The following is a 21256-nucleotide window of genomic DNA, read 5'->3' as shown; positions in this document are numbered from 1 at the left end:
ACACTCAGACACTACTTCTCCACTGTCCAGCCATCCACGGCTGCAGCCTGGTCTCTGGGAGAAAGGAGAGGGACACAGGAGTTCTGGAGCAAGTCTTGGCCGGCCCTGCCAGGCACACAAGTGGACCAACACAACTGGAGTCCTTTAAAGTCAGGCCAGTGCCAGCTGGAAACAAGCAGGCCTTCTACCCTCTCTACCCAAATGTCCTCTAGCGGCAAAGGTCCCTCTCTACCAGAGCTCACTTAACCCCACACTGCCATGTCTCATTACCAAAAGAGAAAGGGGAGGAGTCCTTTCCTAAATTCTTCTTTCCTCAACAGAGCTGATCACCAATATATTCTTCATGGTATTAAACCTAACGTGGATCATTGCATTGCAGGCAGACGCCTTAACCTCTGAGCCACCAGGGAAGCCCCAATTAACATCTAAAAGAACACAAGTTCATTTAATAGTCCCACAAGTTGTATTTCATTACACGATTGTCAGAAGCAAATTAGCTGCAAACTGCAATAACTGCTGTAGCGCTATATTCTTAGATTAAACAAATATATTTTTATTTGAAGATTATTCCTTAATGTTACATTTAACAGTACAAAAGGGAAAAATGTATTTACAAAGAACAAATGAGACTCTTCCTCTAGCTATAACTGTTAGTAAAAAAATATATAAAAAATATACAAATAAACCTTTTGTAGTCAAATAAACTACTTCCTTAAAATACAAAATAAAATACACTTAAAACTATCACTGAATTACTACTCTGTAGCTACAAATCTGAAATAACTAAAATTCAGTATCAGAGTCCTGAATTTACAATGCTGTATTTTTTCACTGATTTCTTCATCTGCTTCATTTTCCTCTTTAACGCTTGATGATCTTGCTTTGAAATATACCGAAAATATTTACAACCTAAAAAAAAAAAAATCAAGGCAAAATAAACAAAAAGTTTTAACACTTACCAAATTCTTCAAGTGCTTTTCTACATTATAAAAATTCTACTTCAACTCTGGCACACTGATGATTATATAAACAGATGGATTTGTATTATCTATGGACGTATGTCTCGGAAAAGGCAATGGCACCCCACTCCAGTACTCCTGCCTGGAAAATCCCATGGACAGAGGAGCCTGGAAGGCTGCAGTCCATGGGGTCGCTGAGGGTCAGACACGACTGAGCGACTTCACTTTCACTTTTCACTTTCATGCATTGGAGAAGGAAATGGCAACCCACTCCAGTGTTCTTGCCTGGAGAATCCCAGGGACGGAGGAGCCTGGTGGGCTGCCGTCTTTGGGGTTGCACAGAGTCGGACACGACTGAAGCGACTTAGCAGCAGCAGCAGCAGCATGGACATATGTCTAAGCTCATTCTCAGCACTGTCACCAGTGAAATGGACTGCTTCCTACCTACAAAAATACTTCTGATCCATCATGATTAAAACTTATACTTTAGCTTGTTTTCTACCTTCCCTCCCAAACCTTAGTTAAGGTGAGATGCGTATTATACTGTGCTCTGCTTAGTCTTGTCTGACTCTTTGTGAACCCATCGACTGCAGCCTGCCAGGCTCCTCTGTCCATGAGGATTCTCCAGGCAAGAATACTGGAGGGGGTTGCCATGCCCTCCTCCAGGGACCTTCCCAACCCAGGGATGGAACCCAGGTCTCCCGACATTGCAGGCAGATTCTTTACCATCTGAGCCACCAGGGAGGCCCAAAAATACCGGAGTGGGTAGCCTATCCCTTCTTCAGGGGAACTTCCCAAACCAGGAATTGAACTGGGGTCTTCTGCATTGCAGGAGCTACCAGGGAAGCCCATGCATATCACATTCATGTATTAAATACGCCTTCTCCAGAAGCAAACTACAATAGCTTCCTTCTCAATGACAACTTGGTCAAACAGTCACAGAGGTATCTGTAACAATTAGAAAGTCCTCTGTAGAAAACCTTGATGTGAAGAATTAGGACAGACAAATTCTAGGTTAGAAGAGATCAAAAATTATCTCTCATTCCCACCATCTAGCAGGCAGCCAGAGGTGATTAAGGAGTTCTGCCAAAGGTGCTCATCAGACCTTCTATCTGCTTTTCATACTCTTACAGTGCTAAGAGGATCACTAGTTAAGTATCTGAGAGACATGAGTCAAATTCCTGTAAGAAAAATGTAAGCTGGGTATTATAAGGGATTTTCTATTTAATAAATGAGACCATAAATCACGTATAAAAAATTAGCATTATTACAGTCTCAGCTTGCCTCTATTCATCTTTCCTGGAAATTCCTAGGATATATATTGTACCTAGAGTAATTAGTTTATTACCCCTGAAAATAGTATGTGAGACTTGCTAATATTTTGTTAGCTGGGAAGCAGTGGTATATGCAATGTTAATAATTTGTGCTTCTAAATATATCTGCCACTTTAGCAAAAACAAAGTACAGATTTCTGCTTCTGTCTAGAATACAGAAAACTGGAAAGAACTTTGCTCCCATCGTAACAAAGAGAAAAAGCCAAATAAACTACAATCTCCTAACTTCAAGCCCACCTGAGCTGAAGTCACATGACAGCCGAGCAGCCTGGACGGCCAGGAAGGAAAGGCCCCTCCAAGGAGAAGTGGGCCTGGTCGCCTTGAGTGGAGCATGGGAGGAAGGGCAGCCCCTACACCCTGCTCCGAGCACAGAGCAAAGGCAGATGAAGGCGAGAATTCAAATCCAGGGTATAATGAGGGTAACCAGACCAAGAACAAAACCCAGCTCAGTTCCCGATAGACTGACTTAACCCCCACACTAACATCCTGAAAAAAGAAGCAGTGAGCCCACTCTCAGGCACTTTATGCCTGATATGCCTGATACTTCAGAACTTACGCAGCACTTTAAAGTGAGCTTTGCGTGATGCTTACAACAATCCTGTAAGCAAATTAGGCAGCTGTTACACTGCCCGTCTCACACAGAAGGCTCCCAAAGGCTACCTGCTTGGCCTAAGTGATGCAGCGAGTAAGGGACAGAATTGGAAAGTTAACCCAGGTCTTCAGACCCCACTCAAACACAGGTACATTCTGATATCTGTACTAGAAATCTTTATACTCATAAAGTTGGAAATCACAGTCCAAATCACATTTTTGTGTCTTGTCGTCAGTATATTAGGGAGAAATTTTTAAAATTACTCTGTTTATTAACCCCTTTCTTCCCACAAAATCAGCATCTGGTTAATCTTAGTAACCATCTGAAACATTAACCGAGAATACTAATTCCGAATTAGCACAAACTATATCTAAACTGACCTGAAGAATCTCTTTAGAGCACTTTAAATTCCCTGGCCACACAGTGCTCACTGTGGCCACCGTGAGGTTCCTTTCTTCATCTCTGGACAAGATGGACAAGTCTCATTTCAGTACTGGCTACCTTTCCATATTTCAGTGGGAGAAAGCAGGTAAGAGTTTTAACAGCCAAGATACTCCCCAAAGAAAAGATCAATTTCCCTTTAAGAAAATTTTTAGGTAAGTTAATAGGAGGTATGTTTTTCTTTTTGTAAGGGAAGAAATGACTCATTGTTACAGGAACAGGGAAGTTAATAGAACATAAAAGTGTCATTTAAAAATGAAATCAATAAAGAATATTTTTCTATTTCTTATAGACAATCTCAGTCAACTTTATAGCACAGCCAAATGGTTATTGTGAAAAGAGTCTGCATCCTTTATCTTAATGGCCCTTAAAATATACTCAAATCAAGAGTATAAAAACCAACAACAACAGTTTGAAATCACTGTTTCTAATCCATGGAAATTCCTGACCAACAGATCACTGGCCCCCCCAACTCAAGATTCATTTTTCTATTCACCAGTTATTTCTCCAGCATGAATGCCCACGTTGTAATTTCAAAATCGCCTAAAAGCTATGGCTAGATAAAAAGAAAACAAAACATGTACCTTTTCCTAACAATAACCCAGCTACCAAAGCTTTCTCACAAGCCAAAGTTTTATCATCCTTCCAATTGCTTTTTGCCCAAAAGTAGCTGAAGTGAAAGCTTGGCCACCAGCTTTTCCTGGAGTTCCACTCTTCTTGAACCCAGGCAAGATGACTCCTGGAAAAGAAAAATGTCAAAAGCGAAGGTCAGTGATGGCAACAGACCTATACGGTCAGGATGTGAACTTCAGTCGGGTCCATGGAAAGATGACAAACCAGATGTTCTGAAACTAGCTTCTGGGTACAGCCATGGCACAGAACATACATGAAAGCAAATCCTTTTGAGACTTCTTTGATCTCCACGTCCCATTCTCCATCTACTGAAACAGCCAGTTCAGCACAGCACAGTGGTTACCAGCATAGACTCTGAGGTCAAGTCTCAGATTCAAATCCCGCATCTTCCATTTATTATCTGTGTGGTCCTGTGCAAGTTGCTTAACCTCTCTGAGCCCAGGGTCCTTGGGTACACGAATGGCATGCATCTCACAGCCCTGTTATTAGGGTTAAACTGGCCCACAGTCTGGCAGGTGTCATAAACTCTTTGCCTGCTGTCCAGTACAAAGTAAAGTTTCAATAAATGTTAGCTATTATTATTCATTACTTTAAAAGTTCCTTTAAAAGCTTAAATTTTATAGGCTACAAAGAATTACTATCCAAATTGAGATGCCATTATTGTATATTTACATGAACACATGGGTTTGACAGCCTAATCCAGGCAATGCTAAGTGTTCATCAACAATTTAATTGACTTATTTAGCACCTATTTGTCCTTGTGGGCAAAACTTCTCTGCCTTCAAGAACCTTATGGTTAGTAGGGGTGTAGACTGAGATTTGGAAAGTGGCTTACATTGAGCACACCAACATATCACACTAAAAACACTTCATGATCAGGACTATTCTATCTCTAAGGTCAAGTCAGGTCTGAAGCCTGAAGCAAGTGCCCACTGATAATTAATTTCCTAATAAACTAAAATGGATATAATAACTCAATGAAACTTTCATGTCGTGATATCGTTTATTTTCATGGACAAGGTAAAAATGACAAGGGCCACTTCTTTTCTTATATTCGACATGTGGCATTGATGATTACTATGATCAGAGGTATAGTTTCAGATATTCAGCTCACAAGGGACTCCATAAATACCTGTTGAATGAATAACCAAGATGATTTTAAAAGGTCCTAAAAAAAATCCACTGAAAACAGCTGGGAGAAAAGCTGCTTTCTATGTGATCTTACAAGCAGATGACACAAATTACAAAACACTTTACAAAGAATCTCGTCACGAGAGGAAGTGACCCCTTTTAATCTTTATTTTCGATAAGAAAGTACACAGTTATCCCTTAGCAGAGTAGTGGTAACTGACAGCATTTATTTTAATAGCACAAAAAATCTTGATAGAATTTTTTATGTTTTACTTGTGGTTTCCTATTTCCTGTCTTCTGATGTATTCAGAAGAAAACAGCTAAAAACACAGTTTAAGAAATCCAAAAACATAAAGAACTTTAAAAATTGACAGATATTAGCTAAAATTTTATAAAGTGTTATTTATGCTGATCTAGTAATAAACACTATGTGTTTCTTACTTACCCCATTAGAGTCTGTTTGAGATATTTTGCCAAGTATTTCCAAGCAGTTATATTTTTAGTGCATCCAGCAAAATCTAGAATTCCAAATAACACCTCCAATCCCAGTTTATGGTGTTCTTCCTTGTCTGTGATGGTCAAAACCATTAAGAGTTTACAGAAAGCACTGAATAGTACAGAGCTAAAAGATTACATTCCATGGACAAAATATCACTGAAGCATAAGCCTTAAAGTTTAACAGTTTAAAACAATTCACATGATCACATTATGATCAACATATGCTCCTGTGATGAATCTGAAAAATTCAATTACTTAGTCCATGCTAATGAAAGCAGGATGGTGAGTCTGACTTCTGTATGGGTTTATGCTACTCAGAATGTTATTTAAAGTACCTACCCTACTGAGGCATTTCATACATATTCTTTTCTATTAGGAGAGGTACAGAGGCAGTCCCAGTACCTAATAGACTTAAGCAGATTTCCTCCTATGAAAAAATGTTCTTTCCTATACTGAGCTGAATAACAGTAAAGATTAAAATGAGCTGAATTATACAAATAGAAGCCGTTTTTCTTTTGCAACCATTGCCTAATACTCTACAGCACGGGTCAGCAAACTTTTTCTGTAAAGGGGCAGACACTAAACATTTAAGTTTTGCAAGCCTTACAGGTTGTCATAACTATGCAACTCTACTGTTGCAGGGCAAAAGCAGCGACAGGTGATATGTAAATAAATGGGCATGGCTGTGCTCCAACAGAACTTGATTTATAAAAACAGGCAAGAGTTGGATCGGGCCCAAGGCCACAGTTGGCTGAGCCCTAGTCTACAGTTTGTCTACACAAAGAGACAGAAAATAAGAACTACTTACCTGATTTTCGCAGTAACCTATGGAATTCTAACATCAGTTTATGAGATGGTACAATCTGATACAAAATCTGGAAGAAAGAGTAATACTGTAATTGTTACCCATTCTAAAGGCATTAGTATATGTTCAGATAAAATTCTTACTACCTAATACGCTCTCAGAAAATGAATCAAGGATTTAAAAGATACTTTTGCTTTTATCCAGTTTTAATTTTGGTATAAAAATGTATTCTATGCAAAGATATTTAAAACAAAAAAATCCCTGCTAAAAACAAGATAGCTGGTTGGGTGGGTGGGTAGTGTGGATAAACAAAGACTTTTTCTTTTCTCCATATTTATACTGTTGACCACACTCAAAAAATTTACTTTCTTTTCAGCACCAGGACTGAGGAGAAAATAAGGAAAAAGAATATCACACAGATATTTACTGATCACAAAAGGTCACAAAATATAGAAAACAAAACAGCAAAGCTAGTTATTTTGGAAGACTGTTTGAGGAATGTACTATATAAAGGGTATTCAAAAGTCAAGGAACTTCCCTGGTGGTCCAGCGGTTAAGAAATCCGCCAATGCAGGGGACACAGGTTCGATCCCTGGTCTGGGAAGGTTCCACATGCTGTGGAGCAACTAAGCCCATGCACCATAACTACTGAGCCTGCACTCAAAGAGCCCAGGCGCCAACACTACTGAAGCCAATGTCCCTAGAGCCCACACTCCAGAAGAGAGTAGCCCCTACTCACTGCAGCTAGATAAAGCCCACACACAGCAACAAAGACCCAGCACAGCCAAAAAATAAATAAGTTAATTAAAAAAAAAACAATAGCAATGCAAAACTTTCCAACCAGGGTGACAAAGGGTTTCTGTAATATTGATCCTCTCCCCTCAGTCTCACTTGGGCAGAGGATAGGGGAATAGTAGTTGATGAGAGGAGGATCTGCCTGAAGCCCACAGCCTCCTGTCTTTATCTCAGTGTATCATCCATTCATGGTCACTTTCTCTGGGTGCTAGAACATGAAAGTTGGAAAGTAGTGACCTAAGAATGTCTTAAAAGTATTTGATTCCCAACCCTGTTCAAACACTGACCTAAGAATTCCCTACCTTAAGCACACTTATCAGTTTCTCTCTTGGTGCCTTCTCTCTCTTTAGAAAGTTGTATAAGTAGACATGAGCGTTTGGATTTGATGGGAACTTTTCATCATAGGCGTAATTGTTAAGCACCTCTCGGGCGCCATCTTGATCCCCGTAGAATTCCAGCATCTATATAAAATAAGTGATGATATCTTAGGTAAATCCCGTAAGATACCTATATGAAACATCATGTACAACTTTACTGATGAGCACAAAATATCACACACCTGAAAAACAGCATTAATTGCATAGGGAACAACAGTGACGCTAGCTTTTGCTTCCATCAGTGTATGTTACAACCTCCGTGGAATAGAGAAGATCACATCAAAGGCCTACACGGTTTCCCAATTTTCCCTTGTCATATTTTGTTACTGAAAAATATAGCAACTTCAACATAAGAACTGTTCCTGTGAGAAATAAAGGCTTCAAAGTAGGGCAAACTAAGGACCAAAAAAGACCATATGATGCCACTAACCTCAGTGCCCTACATACTCCAGCCACAAAAGGAGAGCATAGGAATTATAATTCCTTTCCTTTCATTCTTTCCCATCCTGACACAGGAGTTTCCAGATTCACTGGCATACAGTTTCAGAGATTATCTTCTGACAACGTAATTCTCACTTTAGCACTAATGAAACTTTCAAAAAGCAAAGTATTTTGATGATATATTCCTAGTCCTCTGTCCTTTCACAATAACTCTAAGATAATACGATGTCCTTAAGAACTTCTAAGAGCCATTCTTCTTCATTTCACATATTGTGACCTAGTTTCAGATTTTTGCCCCCTTCCCTTCTTGATCCCACCATATCATAAAAGATCTTTCTGCTTTTCTTTTAAGCTCAATCAGAACAATACAGAATTGACATTTACAACTATTGTGCTATTATTTATAAATAAATAAACCATCACCCTTGCACCATCCATGAGCCCTGCATCCTTGGGTTTTGCATCTTAGGCTTCAACCAACCACAGACTGAAAATACTCAGAAAAAGAAAATTTCCAGAAAGTTCCAGAATGTAAAACTTGAATGTGCTACACAAAGGCAACTACTTACACAGCATTCACATTGTGTTAAGTATTAAGAGTAACCCAGAGATGATTTAAAGTATACAAGAGGATGTGTGTAAGTTACATACAAATACTACACCATTTTATATAAGGGATTTCGGTGTCCAAGGGTACTGAGGGGTGACTGCATTTGGCCACGACAGGTTATCCAGTGGTGAAAATAAACACAGTTGTTACTGTATAGTAGGAAAATAGCAAAAATTATTCAGACCAAAAAAGGGCATCCTACTGTTTAAAAAATAATTTTCTCCATTATTTGCCTTCTGATGGATAAAGATTAAGCTTAAAATGAAACTAATAAAAACTTAAGAAAAGTCTACTTACCTCTATATAACTCTTCACAAAAGGGTCCCAAACTCCAGGAATTTGAATCAATGTGCAAAGGTTTATAGACGTCTTCCAGCTGTGGTTAAGCATATTCTGGGATGCTGTGTTGTAAGCATAATCATCTTTATCTGCCCAAAGACAAAAGATTTTTTAAAGCAGTCAGTACTGGAGACTCACGCAGAATCAGTAATTGATAAACTACACATAAGAAAAGCTTAGACTGTAATGGCTTCACTGGTGAATTCTAACAAAGAAGAGTACTAATTCAAAGAAGAGTAGTAATTCTTTACAAACTATCTCCCCAAAAATGACAGAGAGAACACTTCCCAACTTACCCTATGAGATCAGTATTACCCTAAGACCAAAATCAGACAATAACAACACAAGAAAATTACAGACCAACACCTCTTATACAGATGTACAAATTCTTAACAAACTACTAGGAAACTGAACCTAGCAACATATAAAGTGGGATTTATTCCAGGGATGCAAGGTTGTTTAGCATTTGAAATCAATTAATACAATATTCCAAATCAACAGAATAATGACAAAAACCTCATAATCATCCCTACTGTTGCAGAAAAAGCATTTGATAAAATTCAGTAACTTTTCATGATAAAAACACACAATATCTAGGAATAGAAGGAATTTCTTTAATCTGATAAAGAGCATCTTGTGAAAAACTCACAAGTAATATCAGAATTCATGGTGAAAAACTGCATGCAAGGGAGAATTCCTCTCCTGCCACTTCTGTTCAACACTCTCATGGAGGTTCTGGCCAGGCAATTCAGCAAGAAGATGATATAAACAATGTTCAGATTAGAAAGGAAGAATTAAAACTATCTCTACTTGAAGATGACACGATCTTCCACATAGAAAATCCTAAGAATCCACTAAAAATTTATTAGAATTAATGAATTCATACTTGTATAATATAAAATCAACATACAAAAATAAATCATCCAAAAATGAAATCAGGAAAATAATGCCATTTATAATAGCACAATAGCATCAAAAACGAGAAACAACTTAGCTATAAGTTTTACAAAAGAGATACAAATCACATCTCAAAAGTATTGTTCAAGGAAATTAAAAACGACTTAAGTAAATGGAAACATATCCCATGATCAAAGATTAGACGACTTATTAACTTATAATTTTAATGCAACTTCTATCAAAATCCCAGCTGGTTTTTTTTTTTTGCTTAAATTGGCATGCTATTCCTATAATCCATATGGAAATACAAAAGACCAAGAACAGCCAAAATAATATTTTTTAAAAATTTGGAGGATTCACAGTGTGACCTCAAAAGTCACTACAAAACTCCAGTAACTAAGACTGTGTGATATAGGTATATGTATATCCATAACATGAACTTCCAGGGTGGCTCAGCAGTAAAGAATCCATTTGCCAACGCAAGAGACATGGATTTGATTTTGCTAGGAAGACTGCCCTAGAGAAGGAAATGGCAACCCATTCCAGTATTCTGGCCTGGGAAATACCATGGACAGAGAAGCCTGGTGGGCTGTAGACCATGGCGTCGCAAAGAACTGGATATGACTTAGCAACTAACAACAACAATGGACGTGTACACATCAGTGGAAGAGAATTTAGAGTCATGAACAAAACTTCGTATATGAGTAGGTGAGTTTTGATACGAGTACCAAGGCAATTCAGTGGGAAAATAATAGTCTTTTCAAATAAATGTGCTGGAACAACTGAATATCCACATGTAAAAAGACAAAGTTGAACCTCTATCTACCTCACATGACATACAAAAATTAACTCAAAACGAATCAAAAAACCAAAATGTAGGAGTAAAACTACATACCTCTTAGAAGAAAATATTAGTCTAAATCTTTGTGACCCAGGAGTAGGCAATGGTTTCTTGGATGTGATACCAAAAGCATAAGCAACAAAAGAAAAAGCAGATAAACTAAACTTCATCAAAATTATAACATTTTGTGACTCAAAAACACCATTAAGAAAATGAAAAAGGTAATCCACAGAATAAAACATTTCCAAATCCTGCACCTATCTGATAAAGGACTTGGACCTAGAATATATAAAGATCTAAAACTCAATAATTAAAAAAAAAAAGTACTTCAATTAAAAACCTCCTAGGAGAAAAGAATCTGAATGCAAATTTCTCCAACCAGACAAATGAATGGCCCAAAAGCACATGAAAAGATGCTCAACATTATTAGCCTCTAAGGAAACCACAAATCAAAACCACAGTACACCACCTCACACCCACTGGGATAGTCCTATCAAAGACAGATAACGGCAAGTGTTGGGAAGGACGAGAAGAAATCAATATCCTTCACATACACTGCTGGTGGGAATGGAAAATGGCACAGCCACTTTGGAAAACAGTATGGAGGTCCCTCAAAAGTTCACAGCAATATTACTCAAAATTGCCAAAAAGTGGAAACAACCCAAATGTCCACCAACTGATAATGGATACTTAAGTGCGGTATATCCATACAATGGAACATAAATAAATAAAAAGGAATTAAGTGCCATTACATGCTACAACGTGGTTGAACCTTTAAAAACATTAGGCTAAGTGAAAGACTAAGTGAAAGAAGTCAGTAACAAAAGACCACATATTTCAGGACTACCTTTGTATGAACTGTGCAGAACAGATATCCAGAGACAGAAAGTAGATTGCTAGGTTGCATGGCAATGCAGGAACTGGGGAAGAGTCAAGAGGGACTTCTAATGGGGGGACAGGCTTTCTTTCAGGGGTGACAAAACTGTTCTAAAATTGATGATGGTAATGGATGAACAACTGTGAATATATTACAAAACACTGAATTTATTATACTCTAAGTGAGATCAAATTGCCAACGTATGCTGGAACATAGAAAAAGCAAGGGAATTCCAAAAAACATCTACTTCTGCTTCACTGACTATGCTAAAGCCTTTGACTGTGTGGATCACAACAAACTGTGGAATATTCTTAATGAGATGGGAATACCAGACTACCTGACCTGCCCCCTGAGAAATCTGTATGCAGGACAAGAAGCAACAGTTAGAACTGCATGGACCAATGGACTGGTTCAAAACTGGGAAAGGAGTGTATCAAGGCTGTATATTGTCACCCTGCTTATTTCTTAAAAGCAGAGCACGTTATGCAAAATGCCGGGTTGAATTAATTACAAGCTGGAATCAAGATGGTCAGGAGAAATATCAACAATCTGAGATATGCAGATGACACCACTTTAATGGCAGAAAGTGAAGGAACTAAAGAACCTCTTGATGAAGGTGAAAGAGGAGAGCAAAAAAAGCTGGCTTAAAGCTCAACATTCAAAACACAAAGATGATGGCATCCAGCCCCATCACTTCATGGCAAATAGATGGAGAGACTGTAGAAACAGTGTCAAATTTCATTTTCTCGGGTTCCAAAATCAATCTGGATGGTGACTGCATGCCATGAAGTTAGAAGACACTTGCTCCTTGAAAGAATAGCTATGACAAACCTAACCGTGTATTAAAACGCAGAGACATCACTTTGCCAACAAAGGCCCATATGGTCATGGTCAAAGCCATGGTTTTTCCAGTAGTCATGTATGGATGTGAGAGTTGCACCATAAAGAAGGCTGGGCACCAAAGAACTGATGCTTTCGAACTGTGGTGGTAGAGAAGACTCTTGAGAGTCCAAGTAGATCAACCTTGAATGTTCATTGGAAGGACCGGTGCTTTAGATGAAGCTCTAATCCTTTGGCCACCTGATGTAAAGAGCTGACTCATTGGAAAAGACCCTGATGCTGGAAAAAACCAAGGGCAAGAGGAGAAGGGGATGACAGAGGATGAGATGACTGTATGGCATCACTGACTCAATGAACATGAGTTTGAGCAAACTCAAGGAGATAGTGAGGGACAGGGAAGTCTGGCTTTCTGTAGTCCATGGGGTTGCAAAGACTCGGACAGGACTTAGTGACTGAATAATGACAACAAGTGGGTGAACCATATTAAGAATCATATCTCAATTCTCAATAAAGCTGTTATTTAAAAAAAAGAGAGATTACCATACCACACAATAAATTGGATGACATGAAAACTCCTGATAATAATAAATGATGAGGAGACAACAGACAAAAGAAAACTCAAAACAGACTGCTGCTGCTGCTGCTGCTAAGTCGCTTCAGTCGTGTCCGACTCTGTGCGACCCCATAGATGGAAGCCAACCAGGCTCCCCCATACCTGGGACTCTCCAGGCAAGAGTACTGGAGTGGGTTGCCATTTCCTTCTCCAATGCATGAAAGTGAAAGTGAAACAGACTACTAATGGGATATAAATTAGTAACCACTTTGGAAAGACTTTAGCCTATTATGTAGTACAGTTGAAGATACACATGCTTAGTGACAACAATTCTACTCTGAGAAACACATGCATATGTGCACCACTATCTGTGCCCAAGAATTTCAAAGCAGCATTAATTATAATATCCCCAAACTATTAACATCCTAAATAGCAATCAATATATAGAAGGAATAAATTGCAAGAATATCATACAATATATTGTTTCACAACAACAAAAATGAAAAAACTAGAGCTAATTCAACCACACAATCACATGTTAAATGTTGAACAAAATATGCAATGTCCCCCAAAATATGTACAGTGTGGATCCAAATATGACATTAAAATATAGGCAAAACTAAACTACATTTACAGATGCACGCGCTGTGCTGTGCTCAGCCGCTTCAGTCCTGTCCGACTCTTTGTGACCCTGTGGACTGCAGCCACCTGGGAAGCCCCTATAAATGCATACTTGAGTGGTAAAGGTATCTTTAAAAAAAAAGGAGCTATTATCATTAAGGGGCTTCCTAGGTGGCACAGAGGTAAAGAATCCACCTGCAATGCAGGAGACGCAAGAGATGTGGGTTTGATCCCTGAGTCAGGAAGAAGGAAATGGCAACCCACTCCAGTATTCTTGCCTGGAGAATTCCATGGACAGAGGAGCCTGGTGGGCTGCAGTCCACAGGGTCACAAAGAGTTGGACATGACTGAGCTCTGAACATAATTATCATTGAAGTCAGGACAGCAGTTTCCTTGAGACAGAATGGGAGATGTGATCATGAAAGAACACATGGAGAACTTTCAGGGGGACAGTAATGCTGAGCTCCTTACTCTGGGTGTAGTTACATGGATGTTTGTTTTATAATATTCATTCTATCATACATTTGTTTGACACACTTCTTCAGGATATATTTCACAATCTTAAAGGTTTAAAAAGAAAATCTGTCCTTTGAAACAAACAGAAGCACAAAACACTTCTGGGTTCCAATACTTCTTTTTGGCCAAAATAGTAGCCTCCTTTCACCCGATATATATAGATTAGTATCCTCTTCCCAGTGGATCTATTGCATAAATATCAATATGAACTTGGAAATGAAATGGTAACTGGAAAGCAGGTGTAAATGGATATCAGAAAAAAAAATGTGAGAAAGAAAGGCAGATCCCTGAGTAAATATAAATTGGCTGTGAATTTACCATGGAAGGGGGTTCCCAGCTACCAAGTGCATCAAAGCCAACCAGCACAGGCCACAACAGAAAGGAAAAGCTCAAGGCAACTCTGAGCACACGTTCATGTGTTACATTCCATAAGTCTGGTTATATAAAACTAGTCCTAGTTTTTTTTCCCCATTAAATAGCTATGTGAGGTTAAAGACAATCTAAAGATCTCCACATTTCATCCCATCTTTATCTCTTGTTGCTCCAGAAGAGTGTCAGCTGCAGAAGGTACTGAATTATCTAACCATGAAAGTGACGGTATAAATTCATGTTCCAACTGCTTTAATCATCATGTATTTGCTTGAGTTCTACCTAAGTGTGTGAGAAGAAAAGGAAATAATGATTTTAAAACTCACCTAAATCAGTATCAGCAAGCCTTCTTAAAAAGAACATTACAGTGGGCATTTCAGCAAGGTGTGTTGTTGTGTTGTGTTACTCGCTCAGTACTGCCCAAATCTTTATGACCCAATGGACTGTAGCCCGCCAGGCTTCTCTGTCCATGGAAGTCTCCAGGCAAGAACACTGGAGAGGGTTGCCATTTCCTTCTCCAGGGATCTTACCAACCGAGGGATTGAATTCGGGTCTCTCGCACTGCAGGCAGATTCTTCACTGTCTGAGCCACTAGGGAAGTCCTTCAGCAAGGTTAACGAAAGAAATACAGATATGTGACCTCAAAAGATTGATGAGTCTAGACAAGGAGACACAACACAAAACACACATGAAAAAAACTTAGAATGATTAAAAAGGCAAAAGGTGAAGAGTCAATTGATACAGGCTGAACATGCAGCTGGTATGTTGGGTTTAAAGTAAAAGGAGGAGAGGTCTAACGAGTCCTGAAGACAGATGGCATACTGGAGCAGGAGGATGCACAAGAGGCCTCGCAAGGTTATCATGATGAAGACAGCATTTCAGAAGTGTCTTGCGGGTGGTTAGAGACAGGAAACAGGAAGGGAATTTGCGATTGGTGAACCCACCCGCTCAGAGACCAAGGAAATACTACTATCAATTAAGGATATTGAGGAAACATAGCTTAACATAAATGAAGTGATAAATGTCAGAACTGGGATTTGGATGAAGGAGGTGAAAACAGAAAAAGGTTAATCCTAGAGAAGTTATGGAGAAAAACTATATGAGGGTAAAAAGGTGCAGAGAATCATACAGCTTCAAAGAACACAAATTTAGGGACAGGAGAGGACATCACCACCACTGCAAGTAAGAGGAAGAGAAGGCAGCTGAGGAGAACACATAGTCAGTTTTGGAGGTGATCAGTGAGTCAAGAAAATTGTCTGTGATGACCTTTGTACAGAAATGAAACAACTTTATCTTGCCCTATTCTTTGAACATGTTTTCCTAAGAAACAACATTACAAAACAAACTAAACTCCACTGTAAACACACAGGAAGAAATGCTTCTTCTATGCGATAATGCCCATGGATGAAAATGTGTAACCTTTCCTGGAAATCACGTTTCTAAGAAATGAATGAATCTAGGACTATTGCTGGTGGCACAGTAGATAAGAATTCACCTTCCAATGAAGGGGACACGGGTTCTTAGTCCCCTCGGACCCTGGTCCAAGAAGATTCCACATGCTGTAGCGCTTAGCCCAAGTGCCACAACTACTGAGCCTGTGCTCTAGGGTCCACGAGCCACAGCTACCAACCACAGCACCACAAGTACTGAAGCCCAGCACCCTAGATTCCGGGCTCCACAACGAGAAGCCACTGCAATGAGAGGCCCATGCACCGCAGTGAAGAATAGCCCCTGCTTGCTGCAACTAGAGAAAGTCTGCTCACAGCAATGAAGACCAGTGCAACCAAAAATAAAAACAAATTTTAAAAAAGCAACGAATCTAAAATGGTCATGAACTTAACCTATGAATTACCTAATTTATGTCTGAAAAGTCTTTTGTTTAAATATCAGAGATTTTACAAAGGATGAAGCAGAATTTTACAAGCATAGCAATCTCTGTTCTCTGTACTATCTGGATAAAGCCAGGCTTGGAAGAAGGGGAATTAGATTACTCCTCAAGATTCCTTCTGTCCCTCTGACAGTCTTACCACTCATCACTCATAGTTACTCACCGAGTTTAGACAATTCCATCTTCTTTTTATACCAAGAATAATACTGCAAAAGACCTTTATAGGCCTGAATAAGGTTGACTAACACTTCCTGGGAAGAAGACTTTTCACCATATCGCCATGTCTCTGCCTGGGTAAGAATTCTGTTCGCATCTTCAAGCAATCCATGATGCAGAAGGTATAATGCATGCTGTAAGGAAATCTGCAACATTAAGAAAAGCCCACTGTCATGCAGGTCATTAGATAACCATTAGTTTAAAAACTCAGTAAATATATGATACACGCTGGGCTAAGACCTTGGGAGAACACAAACAATGGAACCATTGTCCCCATGATCAAAAATTTCAATCTAGCAGATGCATGAAAAAAATTGTTGTTGTTTAGTCACTAAGTCGTGTCCAACTCTTTGCGACCCAATGGACTGTGGGCCTACCAGTCTCCTCTGTCCATGGGATTCTCTAGGCAAGAATACTGGAGTGCGTTGCCATTTCCTTCTCCAGGGGATCTTCCCAACCCAGGGATCAAACCTGCATCTCCTGCTTGGCAGGATTCTTTACTACTGAGCCACAAGAGAAGCCCATACATCAACTATATGTCAACTTTTCAATTAAAAATTAAAAAAAGAATAATTACATAAAGAAAGAGCAATACAAATAGGGAGAGCATTAAGGAGGAGAATAATGGGCAATACAGTTAATTATATGAACAGTGTCAGAGTTCAAACCTTCCTCTTCAACTATTGTAATAATTTCTCAACTCATGTCTCCTGTCTGTCCCCCTACAATCCATCTTCCATGTGACCACCAAAGAAATCGCATTGGTCATTTGTGTAAAATTCTTCAACAGTTCCCACTGCCTACAGAATAAAAATCTCAGCTCTATAGAGATGGCATACAGAGCTCAGCTTACTTCCCCTGCTTTCTACCTATGTGATTTTTAGAATAACCCGGTAGCTCAGAGGTTAAAGCGTCTGCCTGCAATGCGGGAGACTTGGGTTCGATCCCTGGGTTGGGAAGATCCCCTGGAGAAGGAAATGGCAACCCACTCCAGTATTCTTGCCTGGAGAATCCCATGGATGGAGGACCCTGGTAGGCTACAGTCCATGGGGTCGCAAAGAGTCAGACATGACTGAGCAACTTAACTTAAAGACACATTAGACACAGAGGTATCAGACTCTTTACTATCCCCTCCATGCTAGACTACAATTTCCTCCAGTACACACAGTGAATACCCACTAGCTTCTTCAGACTCATCTCCAGCATCACATCCCGTCTTTGCCCGACTCCACGAACTCATTCAGTCCTAGCTCTTTCCAATTCCAGAGAGCCAACCATTTTCGACTTTGTCTTCTTACTATAATTGCATTTCTACCATGGCAACCATAACCATTTATTTCATTTACATACCTGTCTCCCTTTACTGCAAGAACCACGTCCAGCAGATTGTCTGGGAAACAGCAGCAGGTGTTTTTAGAAGTGTTACTAAAAAATGTCTTTTGTCTATCCTAATTACCACCCTCAGACTCTGGAGTATGAAATAAAGTTCCTCCCAGATTTCTTTACTTCACTTGAGTAGATTCTATGAGCTTAGAAGGAGTTAACCAATAATTTAGTTAAAACTCTACCTTCCCTCCCTAAATGGCTATCTATTTTCTCCCTGAAAGAAGAGAAGCACACAACACCAGGGCAGGCTATCCCCTTTCTCCGACTGTTCACTGAGAAAGTTCTTAAGTGGAACCATACGCTGCCTCTGTTTAGTTTCTACTTATAATGTACATGGTCTACCAGAAAATAAGATCCTAAGGGAGAACCTGGCACATAAGAGAAACAAAATTTTTTCCTAAATTAATAAAACCTGTAAAGAACCCTAAACTAGGGGAAATCTTTTTTCAAAATTAGAAAGCAGTAGGAATATAAAATGCTACAGCCACTAAGGAAAACAGTTTAGTGATTCCTAAACGAGTTAAACATAGAATTATATGTCTATACATACATGTTTTTATAATACACATATATAGCCACCAACTCATTGGAAAAGACCCTGATGCTGGGAATGATGGAAGGCAAAAGGAGAAGGGGACAACAGAGGATGAGATGGTTAGATTGCATCACTGATTCAATAATGGACGTGAGTTTGAGCAAACTCCGGGAGATACTGCAGGACAGAGGAGCCTGGCGTGCTACACTCTATGGGGTCACAAAGAGTTGGACAGAACTTAGTGCCTGAACAACAACCACAAATATGTGTATATGTGTGTACATGCCATAAAACATGACCTAGCAATTCTACTCAAAGGTATACATCCAAAGAAACTGAAAGCAGAGACTCAGACAGGTATCTGTATGACAGCACTCACTGAAGTGTTATTCACAATAGCCAAAAGATGGAAACAACCGAACAAGAGATGAAAAGATAAGAAAATGTGACAGATACATACAACAGAATATTGTAGTTATACTGAGCCGTAACAAGGGATGAGGTCTGACACATGCCACAACACAGACAAATCTTAAAAACATGATGCTAGGTGAAATAACCAAAACATGAAAGGACAAATATTATATGCTTCCACTTATACGAAATACCTAGAAGAGCCAAATTTATAGAGACAGAAAGTAGATTAGAGGTTATGAGGGGATGGGAGGAGGAGGGAACCAGGCGTTACTGCTTAATGGATACAGAGTTTCTGTTTGGGGTGATAGAAATTTTGGCAATACTGGTGACGGCTGCACAACAATGGAAACATAATTAATGCCACTGGATTATACACTTAAAGATGGTTAGAATATCGCACTTTACATCATGTACATTTTGCAACAATTTAAAAATATCTGAAAACTAGGGCAAGTAAAAACAAAACAAGAATAGGAGGGTAAATATTTATGCTTCACAGGCCTATTGGTCTCAGTCACAACTGCTCGACCCTGCCATTGTCTGGCTAAAAGTAGCTACTGGCAATATGGAAATGAATGGGTGTGGTAATGTTCCAACAAAACTTTGTTTAGAGGTACTGGAAAAAATTAAAAAGCATGTAAAAACTTGATTGAGAAAGTGCTTTTAGTCAAATATATACCACAGAGAGGGAGATTATCATAACATTTTGGAGGATGTCAATTCTTTTGGATAAAACTTTTATTACAGGACACTTTAATTTGGATAAAACTCCGCCTAAACATGAGAAACAATGAAACATTTTCACACATGGATCAGAAGAGTTAATACTGTGAAAATGTCTGTACTACTGTGAAAATGTCCACACTACCCGTACTACCCAAAGCCATCTATAGATTCAATGCAATACCTATCAAAATACCAGTGCTATTTTTCACATAAATAGAAAACACAATCTTCAAATTTGGATGCAAAAATTGTATCATTCACAAAAAAACCGTGAATAGCCAAAACAATCTTGAGAAGGAACAATGCTGCAGGTATCACACTTTCTTATTTCAATCTATATTACCAAACTATAGCATTCAAAACAGACACACCAGACAAGTGGAACAGAATTGGGAGTCCAGAAATAAGTCCATCCATACGTTGTCAACTAATATTTGATAAAGGAGCCAAGAATACTCAAAGGGCAAAGGTTAGTCTCTTCAATGAATGATGTTGGGGAAACTATAGACGTTTATATGCAGAAGAATGAAACTGGACCCTTAATTTATACCACTCACAAAAATTAACTCAAAATGGATTAAGGACTTAAAGGTAAGATCTGAAACTAAAGCTCTCAGAAGAAAACAGAGGGAAAAAAGTCCTTGATATTGGTCTTGGCAGTGAATTCCTGGGGTACGACACCAAAAGCACAAGCAATACAAGTGAAATAAGCAAGTGGGACTGCACAAACCAAAAAGCTTCCGCACAACACAGGAAACCATCAACAAAATGAAAAAGCAGTCTACTGAACAGGAGAAAACATTTTCAAATCATGTATCTGATAAGAAATACCTAAAATCTATAAAGAACTCATACAGCTCAATAGCAAGAACAACAAAAAACATATTACAATTAAAAACGGGCAGAAGAGGGACTTCTCTGGTGGTCCAGTAGCTAAGACTCCGTGCTCCCAACGCAGAGGGCCGGGGTTTGATCCCTGGTCAGGGAACTAGGTCTCGTATGTTGCAACTAAGACCTGGTGCAGCCAAATAAATAAATATTTAAAAAAAAAGAAAAAAGAAAAAGGTGGGAGGAGGAGGTTCAAGAAAGAGGGGACATATGTATACCTAGGGCTGATTCATGTTCATGTATGGCAGAAACCAACACGATATTGCAAAGCAATTATCCTCCAATTGAAAATAAATAAATAATTTAAATCTGAGCCACAATAGTGAAAGTTTTGCATCCTAACCACTGGATAGCCAAGGAATTCTCCCACTTCACACGAGCTAGAATGGCTAGCATCAAAAAGACAAGAGAGGACTTCCCTGGTGGTACAGTGGATGGGAATCCGCCTACCAATGCAGGGCACACAGGTTTGATTCCTGTGTGGAATCCCATGATTCACATGTGGAATCCTGGAAAGATTCCACATGCCACGGAGCAACTAAAGACTGTGTGCTGCAACTACTGAAGCCCAGGCACCTAGAGCCTGTGCCCCGCAAGGAGAAGCCCGCACATGGCAAGGAGGAGCAGCTGCCGTTCACGCAAAGAGAGAGGGCCCACACAGCAACAAAGACCCAGCACGACCAAAAGGAAAACAGAACAAAAGACGAGGAATAACAAGTGTTGCTAAGGAT

The 21256-nt window shown here is 39.2% G+C and overlaps 1 protein-coding gene across 9 annotated transcripts in view; it reads right to left on the bottom strand.

Annotated features, from left to right (window-relative positions):
- Positions 1 to 550: 550 nt before the first annotated feature.
- Positions 551 to 21256, bottom strand: part of TAF1A (TATA-box binding protein associated factor, RNA polymerase I subunit A) — a 32109-nt gene continuing 11403 nt past the window's right edge. For 7 of the 9 annotated variants that reach the window (XM_070385485.1, XM_070385484.1, XM_070385483.1 and 4 more), the window contains 7 exons: positions 16521 to 16719; positions 8914 to 9044; positions 7491 to 7649; positions 6397 to 6463; positions 5536 to 5659; positions 3911 to 4065; positions 551 to 909 (listed from right to left, as the gene is read on the bottom strand). In XM_070385485.1, coding sequence (XP_070241586.1) covers positions 797 to 909; positions 3911 to 4065; positions 5536 to 5659; positions 6397 to 6463; positions 7491 to 7649; positions 8914 to 9044; positions 16521 to 16719 — 948 coding nt within the window. In that variant the 3' untranslated portion in view covers positions 551 to 796. Of the gene's footprint in view, positions 910 to 3265; positions 3383 to 3910; positions 4066 to 5535; positions 5660 to 6396; positions 6464 to 7490; positions 7650 to 8913; positions 9045 to 16520; positions 16720 to 21256 lie in introns of those variants that run through there. The other 2 variants (XM_070385491.1, XM_070385490.1) reach the window with 2 other exon arrangements.

This window comes from Bos mutus, chromosome 16 (assembly GCF_027580195.1).
Source record: "Bos mutus isolate GX-2022 chromosome 16, NWIPB_WYAK_1.1, whole genome shotgun sequence".
NCBI lineage: Eukaryota > Metazoa > Chordata > Mammalia > Artiodactyla > Bovidae > Bos > Bos mutus.
The sequence above is the reverse complement of the archived record's forward strand: the minus strand, read 5'-3'. Positions and strand labels throughout refer to the sequence as shown.